This window comes from Tympanuchus pallidicinctus, unplaced genomic scaffold (genome assembly GCF_026119805.1).
Source record: "Tympanuchus pallidicinctus isolate F22 unplaced genomic scaffold, pur_lepc_1.0 scaffold13, whole genome shotgun sequence".
Classification (NCBI taxonomy): Eukaryota; Metazoa; Chordata; class Aves; order Galliformes; family Phasianidae; genus Tympanuchus; species Tympanuchus pallidicinctus.
Window position 1 is genome coordinate 6,346,690 of NW_026294648.1, and position 16,279 is coordinate 6,362,968.

Sequence of the window (16,279 nt, forward strand, 5' to 3'; positions counted from 1 at the left end):
ACGCTTACATTACCTGCAGAAATCTGCACTGAGAGCAAGACAGTGGTGGAGCAGAATTTTTTCCTTTGATAGCTTTCCCCTCTGTTGTGGAGTATGAAACTATTCAAAAGACACCAGTTATTTTATCAGATGTGGTGCCTTCACAAAACTAACCTTTATCACTTGTATAATATCTCGAGGACCTATAATCTCAGGATCGTATTTAATATGTGCTTTGTTGGTTGCAAGAGCTACTGAGCAGTATAAAACACCATTAGTCTTCATGAGGGTGGATTCTATTTTGTGCACACAAGCAGCAGATGTCATTCCTCTCACCTGTAAAATAAAGGTTTCCTTTAGTCAAAGCAAAAAGTTAATGCATCTTTAGGAAATAGAAAAAGAAAACGTGCTTATAACAACCCTGACCTACTTATTGCTTATGTCTGAGGTCTGAAGCAGCAACACTGGAGGATCACTTATGAAGGATGAGAGCACTACAGAGGAAGACTTAGTCATTAAGCTCTGCTGAACCTCTGCTGCCTCTTCATGCCCAGAGCTGGGACCTCTGTGCTAGACTCAGCTACAAAATAATAAATAGACAAATCCTGCAATGTACAGAATAACTCCACCAAAATACAGGGGTTTCTCTTTGACTTCAGCATAGTAGTTTGAGCCAACATAGTCTGAAGGACAAGCTTAAAATCAGTACACAGTTTGTGATATGTACCTAATGCACTCCTATGGTTTGAATTTTATTTATTTTTTTTACATTAAGCTCTATTATATTTTTCAAACACTAAGAAGCAAATGATTACACAATCACGTTCAATAGATAAAAACAAAGACAAGGGTAGTTGTTTTTAATTACTAGCTTACAACAAGATCCAGAATTCCATCTCCTTCACCACTGCTTTCCATCACGGTCGCTCCAAATCCCAGTTCCCGTATGAGCTCTGCAATAGCTGAAGGGTGTATGACAGCAGGATTGTACCTCACTTCTGCCTTTCCTGCCATTAGGGCAACAAGGACTGAATGTATTCCTAGAAAAGAGGGATGTGAAAATAGTTGGTGTTTAAGACAATGTAACAGCACAACAGCAATCCAATGAAGTGGAGAATCTACCACATTTCAGGTACATACAAATGAAAACAAGCATTTCTGCAAGATACATCACCAGTGCAACAAAAGCTTGGGAGTGCAGATGTGAACGATGGAAGTACTACTGCAACTGGAAAGCACGCAGCTCGCGCTTACCGCTTAATTACAAACAATCATTTACTCTGTATGAAAAGATGACCCACTTTGAAAAAACCTAAAATGTACTTCAGCCTATTTTTCTGATTTAATTATAGCATTTCAAAATTCCCTTTGCTCAAAAGAGAATTTGAACGAACGTGCTTTGGAAAGTGTAAATCTAACAACGTGCAATCCTACTGCACTAAGTTAAAAGGAAAGTACAAAAAGCTTTTAGGATGAAAAACAATATTCCAGGTTCACTTGGAATATATCCATCTTCATTATGATAATTAAGTACGGTCTATAATAATGACTCCTCATTATACTTATGCAACTATGTGTTCCTGCAAATTTACACTCTGACAGAAAGACAGACATCATTGTCTTGACTTGCAAAGCTAAAATTAGCTTACCTCTCTTTAATACTGCCATACTAATAATACTTCCACACTAATACTGCCGTTCTCTAATAGTTTCATTTGCAATACAGACATAAATGCTTCTGGTTTTTAGCTTGCAGATCTGGGCAAGTCACACCAATAGAAGAGATCTGTTTCAGTTTCAAGAGGATTCATATTTGATGTCTATACATTCTCTTTAGAGTAACCCAGCTCCTGCTTTTGCAAGGGCAGTCTCCAGCCAGCATGCCAACACAGAACCAAGAATTACATTCTCTTCTCATCCTATGAGCCAACATAAAGTAGACTGCGTTCTCTCTTAAGAAATTTGTTTCAACAGTACTTCTTTTGACAAATCACCAATTACAAACAGTACAAAAACTAAATGTGTTCTCTAAAAGAAATGCTTAGAAGTGTAACAGATCATACTGACCATCTTCTCTTCTCAAATTTCTCTCAATGTTGGCTACACATGAAGCACATGTCATTCCTGTGACCTGGACGTAGCACTTCGACAAGCTCTTGGATTCCTGTTTAGCAACAAAGCCCTGTGACATTTTGGAGATAGGCACAGCAGATTCTGGCTGCTCTTTGGGTGTGGGCTGAGTTATTCCTACAGGCGGTCCTGTCTTTTCTGAAAAAGAGATTGAAATTTGTGTCATTACATACAGAAGATGAAATTACCTACAACCTGGTACTACGTAAGGCATTACTACACACACATTTTCAGGCAAAAAAAGTCCATCTTGCATCAACAATAGAGCAACTCTAAACCTTGCCAGGGGCAGAAAGTGATCAAACTTAGCTTAAGTTTAGAGTACCATGTTAAAAATAGAGCATTGATTTGTACACTTGAAGTGGTACCAACCAAAAACAGGCAGTTTTTTTTCCCCCATCCTCGTGCCAGAAAATTAAAATTTGACTATTTTATGAACGAGGAGTCTGTGATGTCAGTATCAGTTGCTTTGATGGAGTTGGTAATTGATGCATTGTTTTATGAGGCTACAGAAATACTGCTGGCTAAAAAAATTATAAAAAAGATTGCACAGATTCTAGATTATTTTATCACATATTTTCGCAATACTTGAGCCATAAAAAACCCCCAGTCTTGATTTATCTTTTCTATTAAGAAAGTCATGGCCATATCTAACTGTCTGTTCCAAGCAACATTTCTCAGTCCAATGAAGTGTGAAGAAATTGTCTTCAGGCCCATTCCTAACATAGGATAGTGAACAGCAGTCAACATTCAGGCACTCATGGTATCGTATTTGCTGTGCAACTTCATGACAGCTGCTTGTTTAAAATCCTGTATTCACAAAGTACAGAATTATAAGAACAAAAGAACCTAAAACCAAGTTGATTCAGCATTTTAACAGGTGAAAGGAAGTAGTGCCTACGTAGTGCAGAAGTTTAACTACAATTTGGTCATGAAGTGTGCGGCCCAGTGAAGGGAATCTGTAGGTCAGGTTGTTGGTTGCACTTGATGATCACAAAGATTTTTTCCAGTTCAGATGGTGTTCAGACCACTGAAACTTTGCCTGTCTCGTTAAAATTTTTCACTTGCTTTTCCTCATTGTATTCATCCATCTTGTGGTACATCCTTTATCCTCTTTGACAGGTTGCAAGCTAGACATCTGCTTTGCAACCTTAGCTTTATATGTAATTTTACTGACTTTACCAGAGGCACAAGGTTCATACACATTTTGTACAGAAATTCAGTGTTTTTGGCTTTAGAGAATGGCTCTCAAACCACAGACAGCTGCTTCTCATATCAATTCAGATGCTATATTTATGCAGGAGCAATATAAAAGGAATTAAATGTGAGTACGTGGCTTTATTACTTTGGTTATTGCCATAAAATATCTCACTTGCTCTATTCCTTAAAACTTACTGAATAAGAAAAATGAAGCTTCATTGATCCCTCAAGAAGTCTCTTCCCATTAATACTCACCTGGATTATCTCTGTAAACCTTCTGGATTTTGCTACCTAGCTGTCTGTTCCCACTGTGCAATTACTTTTAGCATACCAGATATAATGGCAAGCTACATTTTAAATTTCTTCACTGATATCCACACTCTTCAGGTTTTTGTCACTCTCAGTCATGTCAAAGTCAGGTTACAGCCCTTTGGTTACTCCTCACAAGTTTTTCTCTAATAATTTGCTACTAAAGAAACTAGCCCAGTAATCTACTATTCTTAGCAGCATGCAAAGGCCCTTTTACCCTCCACATTTCATTTCATTTCATTTCAGGCAGCAGCAAATTGGGACACCATTTGAATATCAATATTCCTATTTATATTCCTTATTCCTTATTTATATTCCTCATTCCTTATCCAGTTCAGAATCTTCAAGGAAGTGTTACATGTACACTTAACTCATTCACTAACAATGAAGACATAAAGCTTCTCTCCACGTGCAGGAAGTACAACATGCTAACTGCTATTTTCATCTTCAGTGGTATCAAATCCCAAACATAAACACAGAATGGTCCGGGTTGGAAGGGACCTCAAGGTCACGAATCTCCAACCTCCCCCTGCCACAGGCAGGGCCACCAACCTCCCCATTTAATACCAGACCAGGCTGCCCAGGGCCCCATGCAACCTGGCCTTGAACACGTCCAGGGATGGGGCATCCATCAACCTCTCTGAGCAGCTGTTCCACCACCTCACCACTCTCATAGTAAAGAACTTCCCCCTGACATCCAACCTAAATCTCCCCTCTCTCAACCTAAAAACATTTCCCCTTGTCCAGCTCTTATTTACCTTTTCAAAGATTTGATTCCCCTCCTGTCTGTAGGCTACTTTTAGAAGTTTAATATGTCATTACCTGGCAAAGAAGCATCAAACCCCATATTTTCTATGGAGCATCGCAAATCTTCTGGGCATGTCTGCAGAGGGTCATATTCTATAATTCCATTACTATTTGCCAGAGAGACATTAATAGATTTTACACCAGCCTTTTGGGAAATGACTCCCTCAATAGACTGCACACAAGAATTGCAAGTCATTCCCTCGATGTTTATCACAACGACTTGAGTAAGGGGCTGGCCAGCATCCTTCACAGACTTCCGTGGAGACGCCAGTGCAGGGAAAAGTGCTACATTTTCATATTTGTCAAGAAGGCTGACTTTAAATGTCTGTGGGGACACTGCCTCTATGGCACTTCTCAGTACATCTATGGTAATTAAGTTTGGTTTGTATTTTACAATAGCAGATTTATTCTCTAATGAAACAACTATATTTGTTACTGATGGGAGCGTTGATATGGTGCTTTGAATATTGAGGACACATGAATTGCAGTGCATGCCATCGATTCTGAAGACAGCAGTCTTCGTATCATTCACATTTCTTGTGTTTTCTGTCAGTGGTGCTGTGTCAGAAGCTTTGGTCTGAGTATTCTTCAACCTTTCCAGGTCAACTGCGTTGAGTTTAAGAGGTCTAGGCTGCTTTTTGAAAGATGCTGTGAAACCTGCAGCTTCGATTTGGCATTTGATCTCTTCTGCTGTAATTAGATGAGGCTGATACACAACAACAGCTTCCTGATTGTCCAAGGACACTGAAAATTGAACAATAAAAAGGAGTGTGCATTACTGCCTTAAGCATAACAAGCATTCTTCTTTAAGAGCAATAGATGTCATCAAGGGTTACAAAAAAATCTTCAAATATTCAGAAATTTAACTGGAATGGAAAGAAGATTTAAGTGGCCCAGTACATTTCAATGTTTCAAAGTGATTTAAGTTCAGTCATTAATTGTCTGGACAATGCCACAATTCCTGCATTTTCTTTTTTCTTTTCAGTTTTTGTTCTTGCCCCAGGATGCTCACAAATGACATCACTATTTCTTAACAGATACATTCTTTTATCCAGGGCCTGCTACATTACATTCATGTTAAAGCTATTTACACAGATAATTTCCTTTTGGATACAATTGTGAGACAATATTAATTTTAATTGGAAAGAAGATATAAACTAATATTAACTGCAACACAGAAAAGACATCTGGTATTGAAGGATTCTATGACTGAAAATAAATGTCAAGAACTCTACTACTACTCCAGTTTCCCTATCAAAACAAACCACTGAATGCTATCATTCACTTAACAGAAATATCCTCACCACAGTTTGGTTTCCCTTTCACTTCTAGTCCAAATTAAACATGCAACTATGCATCTTGTACCACAATAGGTAATTAACTGCTGTACAGAACTAATCTAAAACCAAGGTATCCCCAGAATGCCATCAGAAGACAGTATCTATTTTTACAAAAAAAAAAAAAATCTATCAGAAAGGCTTTACCTTTAATCCGTTGAATTCCTTGCAATTTGCCAATCTTCCCTTCAATAGTGCTAGTGCAGGAATGGCAGGTCATCCCGTCCACTTTCAGGCGCAACAAAACACTACTTGCATGAGACCAGCTGGGATCTTCACATGTTCCTGCAGTTACTTCTGGTGGTGAAATACTTAAGCCCACTCCTGGGACCATTTGGACAATCTGCTTGCCATTTACAACCGAAGAAAGGAAAGTCACCACTGCAGATTTTTGATCAGAAGACATCTTAACATCCAGGATACCTTTGTTCTTCAGCAGTGCGCTACGAAGCTCTTTAGATGTTAGAGCTGATTGAGTAGGAATAGTAAGAAAAATTGTGTCAGGTAAAACAGGTTGTGGGTTTGAACCAGCTGATGTAGCATCAAACCCCATGTCATATATTGCTTCCTGCAGCGTTGCTGGAGTGTGCAGTTTTGAGTCATAAATAATGACGGCATTCTTATCTTCTAGAGATACCTTGCAAAGAGAAAAATAACGAAAACCAATTTAGCAAATTGTAACATTAAGAAATAAGAACTAATAACCTGCACGGGATTATGAATAGCTATTATTTGCAGATGTTAGTGATACTTGTCCAGTATCATTTTATCCATCACTACCCACTCTGAACCATGAAGCCATACCAATGGCCATCACACAATAACTTCTGTAACAACACGGCTAGACAAAGAAGATTGTTTCTTCTCCTTGCTAATTTCAGAATCCTTTAAGAATCTGTCAGGCCACGTTTTCTTAAGACATCCAGGCAACATCAATACATCTTATAGTGAAAGAAACAAAACTTGCAGAGTCAAACTCTCTAACTACTAAGCGCAATTCAACTGAAAGCAAATGAGCCCAGAGAAAAAAGAAATTCTTAACCGTTTGCACAATTTTGCAGTTAGTAGCAATATGAGAGTAATTACAAGGATAGGAGAAAAAGTTCTTTGAAAAATCCAGAATATTTAAGTAGCAGTGAAAGGAGTCCAATAATTCTTGGCATTTTAAGCACAGGTTATTACTCTGCTTTGTGGAATAAACTGCAGGCTTCAGGGAGCAAAACTCAGTTTTGAAATTAGATACGTGGCCAACACCAAAAGAAGCTGGTTTTTTTTTTTTTTTTTTTTTTTTTTTTTTTTTTTTGTTATCTCTGTACATTTTGGTGATCCAGAAACTTTCTGATTTAGTATTAACCTTTCACAGTCAATGGTACAAACATCCACAATTTAATTTGCTCCAAACTGATGATACATCAAATACAATTATTGCAGGTTCCAAAAGGAAAAGCCTCCTGCCAGAGGCCTAACACAGTCATTAAATTCTATCTTTTCTCTGGGCAAAGCAACAACCTAAAGGCCACAGACAAAATTAAATCACACCAGATAAATGATTTTAAGAACAACCTGTCTTCATTTTTGTCCAAATTATGAGCCTTAGCAGCATTAGGAATATGGACATTTATTGGTTTCATTGCAGTTGGAGGCAAAATTACCTAAATGCAGCCCTGCTTGTCTGTATGAGCAATCCAGTATTCACCTCTCTGGCTCACCTAGTTCATAATTGCTCAACATAAACATAACTTTTTGTTTCTCAGAGAATTCTTAGAAATTCTAAAAGCAAATCACATTTCTGTAAGCATACATGAACTCCTACTTCACACAGAAGTAAACTGTACTAACTGGCATTTTATTTGCTGCTGTACAGATCATTTGCACTGAACGATGAACCACGAGAAACCTTTTGAAATAAGCTAGTGGCAACAGCTGTATGCCCCCAGATACAGAGTGCCAAACATAGCTAAGGAAAGTGTTCATCTCTGACATACCCACTAAAATGGAAACAAATTTGACACAACCAAGAAAATACTATTTGCCAATATATATTTGCCTATAGAAAATACTATCTAGAGTAAACATCAACTACTACAGAATGTTACTGCAAGATTTCACTATCTAGTAATTAAACTTAGCAATTTCATGCAGCTGTAATTGTAAGGACTGCTCCTTCTTGCACAAACTAGCTGTAGGATCAAAAGTTATCTCCTCTGCACCAAGAAAGCATCACAAGTAGAGGTTAACATCAAGGCAGTTCAAGGAAGTCTGGATAAGGGCAAACCAAGTAGCTCCATCAATTGCTCAGGACTATAATTGTGCTGTTATTTCTTTTACTGGACAGCACAAAAGAACGTGAACATTTAGCTTGTTTTAGTAAGCTTCTCATTATTTCACAATACTGAATTAAGCACTGAAATTCGCACTACTGAACTGAGGCAGAATCTCACTTGAAGAGTAACAGATGACAACTCGGCTCCCTGCACAACTCAGTTCTGTGCAGTACAGTAAGCATTAGCTTTTCTCTTGCTTACACCAGATAAGAACAAAACTTTCTAACAAAAGGGCAGCGTTACTTACTTTGATGTTATGGATGCCATTCATCTTCCCAACATGCTGTTCAATGGCCTGAACGCAGGAGTGGCACGTCATTCCCTCCACACCAATAACTATGGATCTTGCCTCCATTGTCAAACTCTACTCAGGTCTTCTCATCTCTGTTGGTCAAAAAGAATTATAATTCTTTTCTTAAATTAAAAAAACAAACCCAAAAACAATCTGCTGCAATTTAGCAGATGATGTACCTGGCCACGTAACTCTAGTAGATTTCAAAATCTGATCAAAATATGATGTTGGGCAAGACTTAACAGGAAGGAGGCATTTAGCTACTTGGTCCTATGAATTTTCAGATAGACAAATTGATTGATTTGTATTATAGTCACGATCATTTAATCACATGCAAGAAAGCTGTGACTCACCAGTGTGAGATTAAATTACTTGGAAAAGAAAGCACTTGAAAAACCAGATTAATAGAGGACAGCATATAAAGCACAGGGACAGAGGACAATTGTCTCTTTTGCTATATTAGCAAGAGGAAGTAATGCTGTAACTAGTCCTCAGGAATAAAACAAGCTTTTTCCACATCTCATTCAGAAATATTTAATTTCTACTCCTCTCAAATAATCATTATTTTTGCTTGTCAGTACAAGACCAGGAAAAAAAGCCAAAACAAAAAACAAATTAAAAAAACTCCCACTAAGCCTGAATGAAATTTGCCTATAGAGATAATATCAATTGCAAAAGAATTCATTTGTGCAACACATAGATTAAGTAACAGAGGACAAGATTTTTTTAAACCTCTGTAAATTCACATTTTTTTCATTATATTTTCATATACAGCTAATGAGCAGGATGAGAATCGGTCAAACTGGCTGCATTGAAAGCATCAACAACTTCAGATGACTAAGCCAACAGCTGAAGTCACACACGTGCTTAGATGGCTATTACCCTGGGGACTTGTCTTTGAAACCAGACTACAGTAAGTAAGAACAGCATTTAACAAAATTAATTTGTTCTCTCCTTGGTAGCATTTCACAACTGCGTCTGAATGTTTCTGGTTTTGCTTTGAGACACTCTGAAGCCACATGTGGAATACTGGAAGGTTTCACTGTAGAACCAGGTTTACCTCACCTGCATAGAATCTCCAAGTGCTGAAGCTTAGCCAACAGGTGAGGACAGTGCAAACCTTTGAATTATAGTAAGATTTCCAATGATTAAATAAATATTAAATTCAAATGCATTCTATGCAAAGAGCCAGGAACACATTGCATACTTGTTGACCAGATACTAGCACGTGCAAATTTAACTACAATTACTAGGTCAAAGCATACAAAATAAACATGCAAACATCATAAAAGATAGTCTGAGAAGCTGATTTTAAGGATTTCCCTAGTGCATTCCCTGAAACCCACAAATGACCAGCTAAGTGATCTGAACTGTAGTGTCAGCCTTTGTATTCCAGGAGGCAATAACAGTTTTGTTGAAGAACCACAGCGTATGCCACAAGGGACAACAGGAACTCAGGCACATCGATGATAAGCATGGCTATTGGACAGGAATGGTCAGCAAGTTGCTGAGAAAACCTCATGGTCACAAGGGCTTTGAACACCATGAAGAGCTGCTTTTACAGCTGTTCAACCGAGGAAAGTTTTCCCCTCACAGTCACAGAAGTCTCAGCAACATTTCCACAGCTGCTCAGATCCTTACCAACACCCCCAACAACCCACAGCACCTGACCTTCCTAGAAGGCATCACATATTTACTCAGAATATATTGTGAAGTGCTGATGTTTCATCCTGCCATCCAAATAACGATGAAGTTGGGAAGCAAAAAGGCTGCATGTGCACCTCAAGGCTGATGGCAACTGTGGGATCAGAAGCAAAAAGCAGCTTCCTGCTGTAGCTCTTCTTCCAGACACGAGTGGGAGTGTGAAAGGATGCACTGCAGAACACGTGCATCCTTTGGTGGTCCCAGTGCCGAGAGATCCAAGGGAAAGCAGCAGGCAACAACAGCTTCAGTTATTGCTAAGCCCTGAAAATCAGCATTAACACTTGCACTGGCTGGGCTGTTGGGTTCTGCTGACTCTGAAGATAAAACAGCAGCTTATATTAAATAAGGCATCACGTTATGCTGTTCTGTACAGAAAACGATAACTTGGTGTGCTATAACTTGGTGAACTAATACAATAACTCTACATCAAGAGTTAGTATAGGTCTCACTTCTTGCCTATTCTGATGATCTGAATTATCAGCAACACACAGAAATAGTTACAGGTAATATTTACACATCTATAGAAATAGGGAACCACACTTGAAACACGAGGGAGTAATGAATCAGTAGAATAGTGCATTTTAAGAGCTTCACATATGTCCTTTCTCAGGCTTGTCTGCATACACAAAAACACAGGATATTTTGTAAAAAACACTACAAAGCTAACTAAGGAAACATGCTTTCATTCCATCACCTGGCCTTTATTGATCCTTCAGTTCTTCCATGAGGAATGCTCAGTCCATGAAGAACAAACAAAGACGTAATTGTAATTCCACAGTCAGGGAGCAATGAATCTTCCCACAAGGCTAAAGTACAGGTGAAGTTTCAAGAAGTACTTGACTTGCAGGGTATTTTGTAAGCACAACAATCAGACACACAGAGAACTGAGCTACCACAGCCTATCAGCTGTCATCTCATAGTCTGCAGAGAAGTGAATTTAAATTGTCATAAACTTGGGACCGCCCTGACAACTGCACTATTACTACATTCAGAAGAAATTTAAAGTAAGGAGAATTAAAGTAAGGAGAACAATATCTGTGAACTGCTATCTAAAATTAACACAACACAGGTTGGTAAGATACGTTGCCTTGGATGAGCTGGTATACAAGTGCAGGGCAGCCTGAGAAAGCCTGCTGGCTCCTGCCTGTCCTCGGGGTTAAGAGTGAAGCTACAGTAGGTTACAGTCACTTCCTACAACCAGCAAGGGTACACTTGTGTCAAACTAACAGCAACTACACAAGCAATAGGGTGAAGTAACATTATTAAAGTGTTTGCAATACTTAACAGCATTGCTATTTATTTTAATGCATAGGTGAGAATTAACTGTTTATATATAGAGAGAAAACACTATAAATACTTTAAAAAGCCCAGACCTGGTATTATTAGTGTGTGATGGGGAAAAGTATTTCCTCCGTTTTCTGGGGTTATTTCCTTCCCCATCTGCTGTTGACCCTACATACAGTCAATTCCACCACTCTTCATACAACCTCATGTTTCCCACTTAAGGGGTAATATGTGGAAAAGGAAATAGCAGTTGCAGTTAGTCTGCCTTTCTAGCCTGTTATAACTAAACAAGGTTCATAAAGTGACTTCAAATATGGTATTTGAAAATTTGATTGCAGTAATTCTGAACCTGAATTGCCACGTTAAGATCACAAAGCACACTGAAATCCTATTACCTTGAGAGGATTTGATGTGCACTGTTTTGTATAGGCACAGTTCTTCCTTTAAAATCTGCTGGCGTTTGGATTTAAATAATAAATCAGAAACAATAAAGCTTCATTCATTTCACTGCCCCGGGGAGGGGTTTGTGTGTGTTTGTTTGGGCTTTTAAAAGACTGTTCTCTTAGGAACAACGGATGAGGGCACCACTCCATTAAGCACATGTATAAGTATAAACACAGTAGAGAAAATCCTCACCTTGAGGGAACTGTAATTCAAACATGCACTCAAACTGCATCCAAACCTTGTCTGCATTTCCAGCACTCTTGATACAATGTTAAGAGACTTGTTTTCTAAGGAAAGGATGGCATTACTATATAGGGAATGTATACACACTGCCTTTTTCCTCCTGCTACAAAACTCCCAGGAAATAACAAGTTAAAACTTGTTAAAAAAACAAGTTAAAAGCTAATATGTTCTTACACCTATGAGAGTATTCTACTTGTGTATATTCCTCTATAACACTCTACCTCCCCTTCTGAGCACTTCCTTGAAGAAATACTTCAGCTGAAACTTAAAAGACATTTTCCTCCTTCTGACAATAAGTTACAACATATTCACGACTAAGCAGCCTGAAAAGTGTTACACCAATAAATTATATGTACACAAATGGCACACAAATATTGACAGTTTAACACCATTTCTCCTTAAGTGCATTAACATTTTACCAAGTTGAAAAGAAAAGAAATACAGAAGTCAAAATACTCTTCCTGAGGCTGAGCAGCAATCATAGCATGGCTTTAGTTGGAAGGGAGCCCTAAAGGCCATCAGTCCACTGCAATGAGCAGGGACACCTACAGCTCCATCAGGTGCTCAGAGCCCATCCAGACTGACCGTAAGGCATCTCCATGGAGGGGGCACCACCACCTCTCTGGGCAACCCGCTACACTTTCTCACCACCCCTACTGTAAAAACTTTCTTTCTTTCAATATATCCAATCTAAATCTTCCCTCTCTTTGTTTAAAACCATTTCCCCTTGCCCTGTCGCAACAGACACTATAAAGAGTCTGTCCCCTTCTTTCCTGTAGCTTCCCTTTAGATCTTGAAAGGCCACTCTCAGGTCTCATGGAGCTTCTGTCCTCCATGCTGCACAGCCCCAGATCTCAGCCCATCCTCATAGGGAGGTTTTCCATCCCTTGGATTTTTGAGGCTCTCCCTTGGATGTGCCCCAACAGCTCCAGTCTCTCCTATACTGAGGAACAGCTGGAGGGTTGGCCTGGGTGATCTTGGAGGTCTTTTCCAACCTCGGTGATGCTGTGATCCCATGTCTCTACTTCTGGATGCAGCACTCCAGGTGAGCTCTCACAGTGCAGAGCAGAGGGGCAGATCCCCTCCCTCACCCTGCAGGCCTTGCTGCTTTTGATGCAGCCCAGGATACAGTTGGCTTTCTGGGTTATGAAGGCACACTGCTGGCTCACATGTAGCTCACCGTCCACCAGTACCCCCATGTCCTTCTCAGCAGGCCGTACTCAATCCTGCTATCCCCCAGCTCGTACTAACAGCAAGGGTTGTTACAACTCAGGCGCAGACATTTAACTTGGATTTGTCGAACTTCATGAGTTTCACCTGGGCTCAGTGCTCAGCCTAGGTCTGAGGTCTCAATGGATGGCATCCCATCCCTCAGGCGTGTCGACTGCACCCCACAGCTTGGTGTTATCCACAAACTGCTGAGGGTGCACCTCAGCAATCTTTGTGTACTACAGCAGTGGTTTGAACTTGGAACTTCTCCCTTAATGCACCTGGTGCTGGTAGTTCTATGGAATACACATATGTACATAAGCTGTCGTATGTAGAGTCTTGTTATGCTTGTAATCCACATTTGCTATCACAGTATTTGTGACTTTATTGAACCTGCAGTGCAACTTTGCTAGTATTACATTACTGATCTTACACTACCTTTGATTGCTGCTGCTAATTAGTGCTACAGTCTCAATATCTACTAATATATATTTGCTTGTAATATCTGTAATAGTTTATTATCTATACATATACCTGCCTTACCAATTGCTAACAGCAGTTTTAGTAAGTAAAGTACTCTGAAGCATGCTAAAGATAGGTGAAGTCAAAGCTGTCAGTTACAACCTCACATTGACAAGAAAAGATGAGCAACGTAAAATAGAAGCTACTGGTAAAACCTGAAACTCCCACTTTACATCCCCAGAAATGCTTCAGAGTTTCTCAAAGTTTATCAAAGCCAACCCGGGCAGTGCAGTGTAACGCCACTACAGTGCAACAGACACAGCGAACATGCTCTGTGTCTGTTCTATGGATCAGCAGGGATACGTCACAGAACGATTGAGTGCACTCCTTGAAGGACACAACTTTAGCTTTCACCAAAGTTTTCTACACGTATTTTGAATTCATAGCTTTTGAAAGATGCCAGCAAAAGCTGGGCAGCATCAAACAAATGCCAGGCACAGAATCTGTCAGATTTAACTACAGCCTTGGGGCTTGATAAGGTTTCCAAGCGGCTCAGTCCTACCTAAAAGCTTCATTTATGGCATCAGAAGGCGAATTTCCTAATTACATTACGTGGAAGAGAGTGTGCCTAAATGGCCCCAAAAGCACGCACACACACACAAAAAGAACAAAGGACAGCATAAGAAGACAAAGCTGTATCATCTTATGAAAATACTGAAGTTACAGGGAACCTGGTCTGACAGAAGAGTTTTGTGGGTTTTTTTTTCTTTCCCTGACAAATGGTTACATCTAAAAGTCCGATCAGATTAATGAGGCTCACTCAGTGTGGGAAACTGCACATCCATAATAAATATCTATCACAGACAGCTGTATGAGACTATACAGGGTAATTCATGCTGCTCAAGTCTTAAGCAACTTCTGCTTGGTCAGCAGACTGGAAACTTCCCTGAAGAGTTTTATTTCTACAGCAGTCAGATGAAAAAAAAAAAAAAAGCACAAACTGAATATATATTATGTCAGTTCTAAGGACAGTTTTATAACTATTCCAGACAAGTTCTTCTCAAATTGTTTCACCTGCTCCTGTCCTTCCACTAAACTCTTTGAAATGGATTTTAGGAGAACGTGAATGCTCCCCTGGAGGAATCATTATGAACATTAGGAGCAGAATATAATTTAGCAAGACTTGCTACACGAGCACACCAAGGTCAGCCCAGGGCTCCCATTCCCAGGCTTAGTCTCAAGATGCAATACATACTGCACTGCAGAAGGGAAAATTGGAGTAACACCAGTGAGTACTGTGCTATGCTGCCTCTTCCTTCACTTATTCATCACCTGGTGAGGAAAATCAAGTCCAGGTCTTTTCTCTACAACTGGATAAAGTACTCTTTATTTGTGTGTTCCTACACAAACCGTGCTGATGCTCTCACCCAGCACAGACCCAGCTGGTGCATTACCACACCGCAGAACCCCCCATCGGCTTATTCACATCCAGGATCACAATGCAACAGGTTCCCAAGCATAGAAATACCATTTAGGTGACTACGTAGACTTTTAAGAACAAGTTTACACTAACGAATTACGTGCAACTTCCAGAACATGAGCACAGGGCGGCTACGGTTTGCTGTATTCGCATCCTCATAGAGGAAATCTACCGCAAACCCTCACAAACAAGCGCTGGCCTTCTTCCAGCACACCGACGCTACGTGTTTGGTGGAAGCATTGGAAAAACCCACAGCGCAGCAGAGAGAAGGCAGAATGCTAGCTGTCCGTACGGCAGCTCGGAGCCGGAGGGAAAGGAGCTGGAAGAGCCTCCCGCCGCGCCCCGCTCACCCACAGCCGCGCTCCGAGCCCCCCGGGCGACAGCGGCACCGCTCCCCGCCTACCCACCGCCCGCAGCGCACGGCGACGCCCCCCGCACGCTTCCGAACGCGCTTCTTCCACCCAAAGCCCAGCTCCGCACCGCCGTACCGGCACCGCGAGCCGCCCCTACCTCCGGCACCGCGTTCCGAGGGAGAAGCCGCTCCCGGGCAGGCCGCGAGCGCCAAGCCGCACCGAGCGCTGCGCAGCGACAGCCCCGCCCCGCCGCCACGGCAGCGAGCGGCGCCCAGCTCACGTGACACGCGCGGCCGCCACGTGATGCCGCCCCGCCGCCCTGTTAAGCCGGCAGCGATGAGGGCGGCCGGTTCAGCTGTGCGCCGCTTCATAGCGCGCGGAAATCGCGTTTCGGTGACTTCGCTGTTCACGGGGGCCGCACTTAGCGCTAAACTACCCCCGCCATTTTCATTGGCAGAGACTTGCACCTGAAATCCTGTATTTCAATAAACGTCAGCGAAGAGCAGCGCTGAGCTACCGGCTGCCACCTGGGGTGTGTCTGACCAATTCAGAGATAGCAGAAACACACAGCGCTTGTCAGCCCCGAGCGAGGCACAGCTCACTCAGAAGGTGGCAAAACTCGCACATGTGGGAAAAGGATCCAAAGGGAAACACAAAGGTTGCTGTCAGAAGGCCAGCAAGGTGAACTCTGCAGGCAACTATACTGTATTTTTGGATCTCTC

General features: G+C 40.9%; 3 protein-coding genes across 4 annotated transcripts in view; 1 reads left to right on the top strand and 2 right to left on the bottom strand.

Annotated features, from left to right (window-relative positions):
• The window catches only part of ATP7A (ATPase copper transporting alpha), a 28,483-nt gene extending 12,639 nt beyond the window's left edge, over nucleotides 1-15,844 (bottom strand). Inside the window, exons 1-7 of one of the 2 annotated variants that reach the window (XM_052673249.1) lie at nucleotides 15,715-15,844; nucleotides 8,334-8,468; nucleotides 5,910-6,399; nucleotides 4,441-5,169; nucleotides 2,047-2,247; nucleotides 856-1,019; nucleotides 154-315 (exon numbers count right to left, since the gene is read on the bottom strand). In XM_052673249.1, the coding sequence (XP_052529209.1) occupies nucleotides 154-315; nucleotides 856-1,019; nucleotides 2,047-2,247; nucleotides 4,441-5,169; nucleotides 5,910-6,399; nucleotides 8,334-8,441 (1,854 nt within the window). In that variant the 5' untranslated portion in view covers nucleotides 8,442-8,468; nucleotides 15,715-15,844. Of the gene's footprint in view, nucleotides 1-153; nucleotides 316-855; nucleotides 1,020-2,046; nucleotides 2,248-4,440; nucleotides 5,170-5,909; nucleotides 6,400-8,333; nucleotides 8,469-8,557; nucleotides 8,577-15,714 lie in introns of those variants that run through there. The other variant, XM_052673250.1, reaches the window with a different exon arrangement.
• Nucleotides 1-16,279, bottom strand: part of PGK1 (phosphoglycerate kinase 1) — a 156,799-nt gene that overhangs the window by 28,693 nt on the left and 111,827 nt on the right. The gene's annotated exons all lie outside the window — the stretch shown is intronic.
• LOC128076188 (serine/arginine repetitive matrix protein 1-like) lies at nucleotides 15,480-16,028 on the top strand. Its single transcript, XM_052673584.1, has one exon. The coding sequence runs from the start codon at nucleotides 15,480-15,482 to the stop codon at nucleotides 16,026-16,028; it is 549 nt and encodes a 182-aa protein (XP_052529544.1).

Excerpts from the sequence above, each read along its gene's own strand:
- LOC128076188 (XM_052673584.1), top strand. The coding sequence starts at position 15,480 with ATGCTAGCTGTCCGTACGGCAGCTCGGAGCCGGAGGGAAAGGAGCTGG.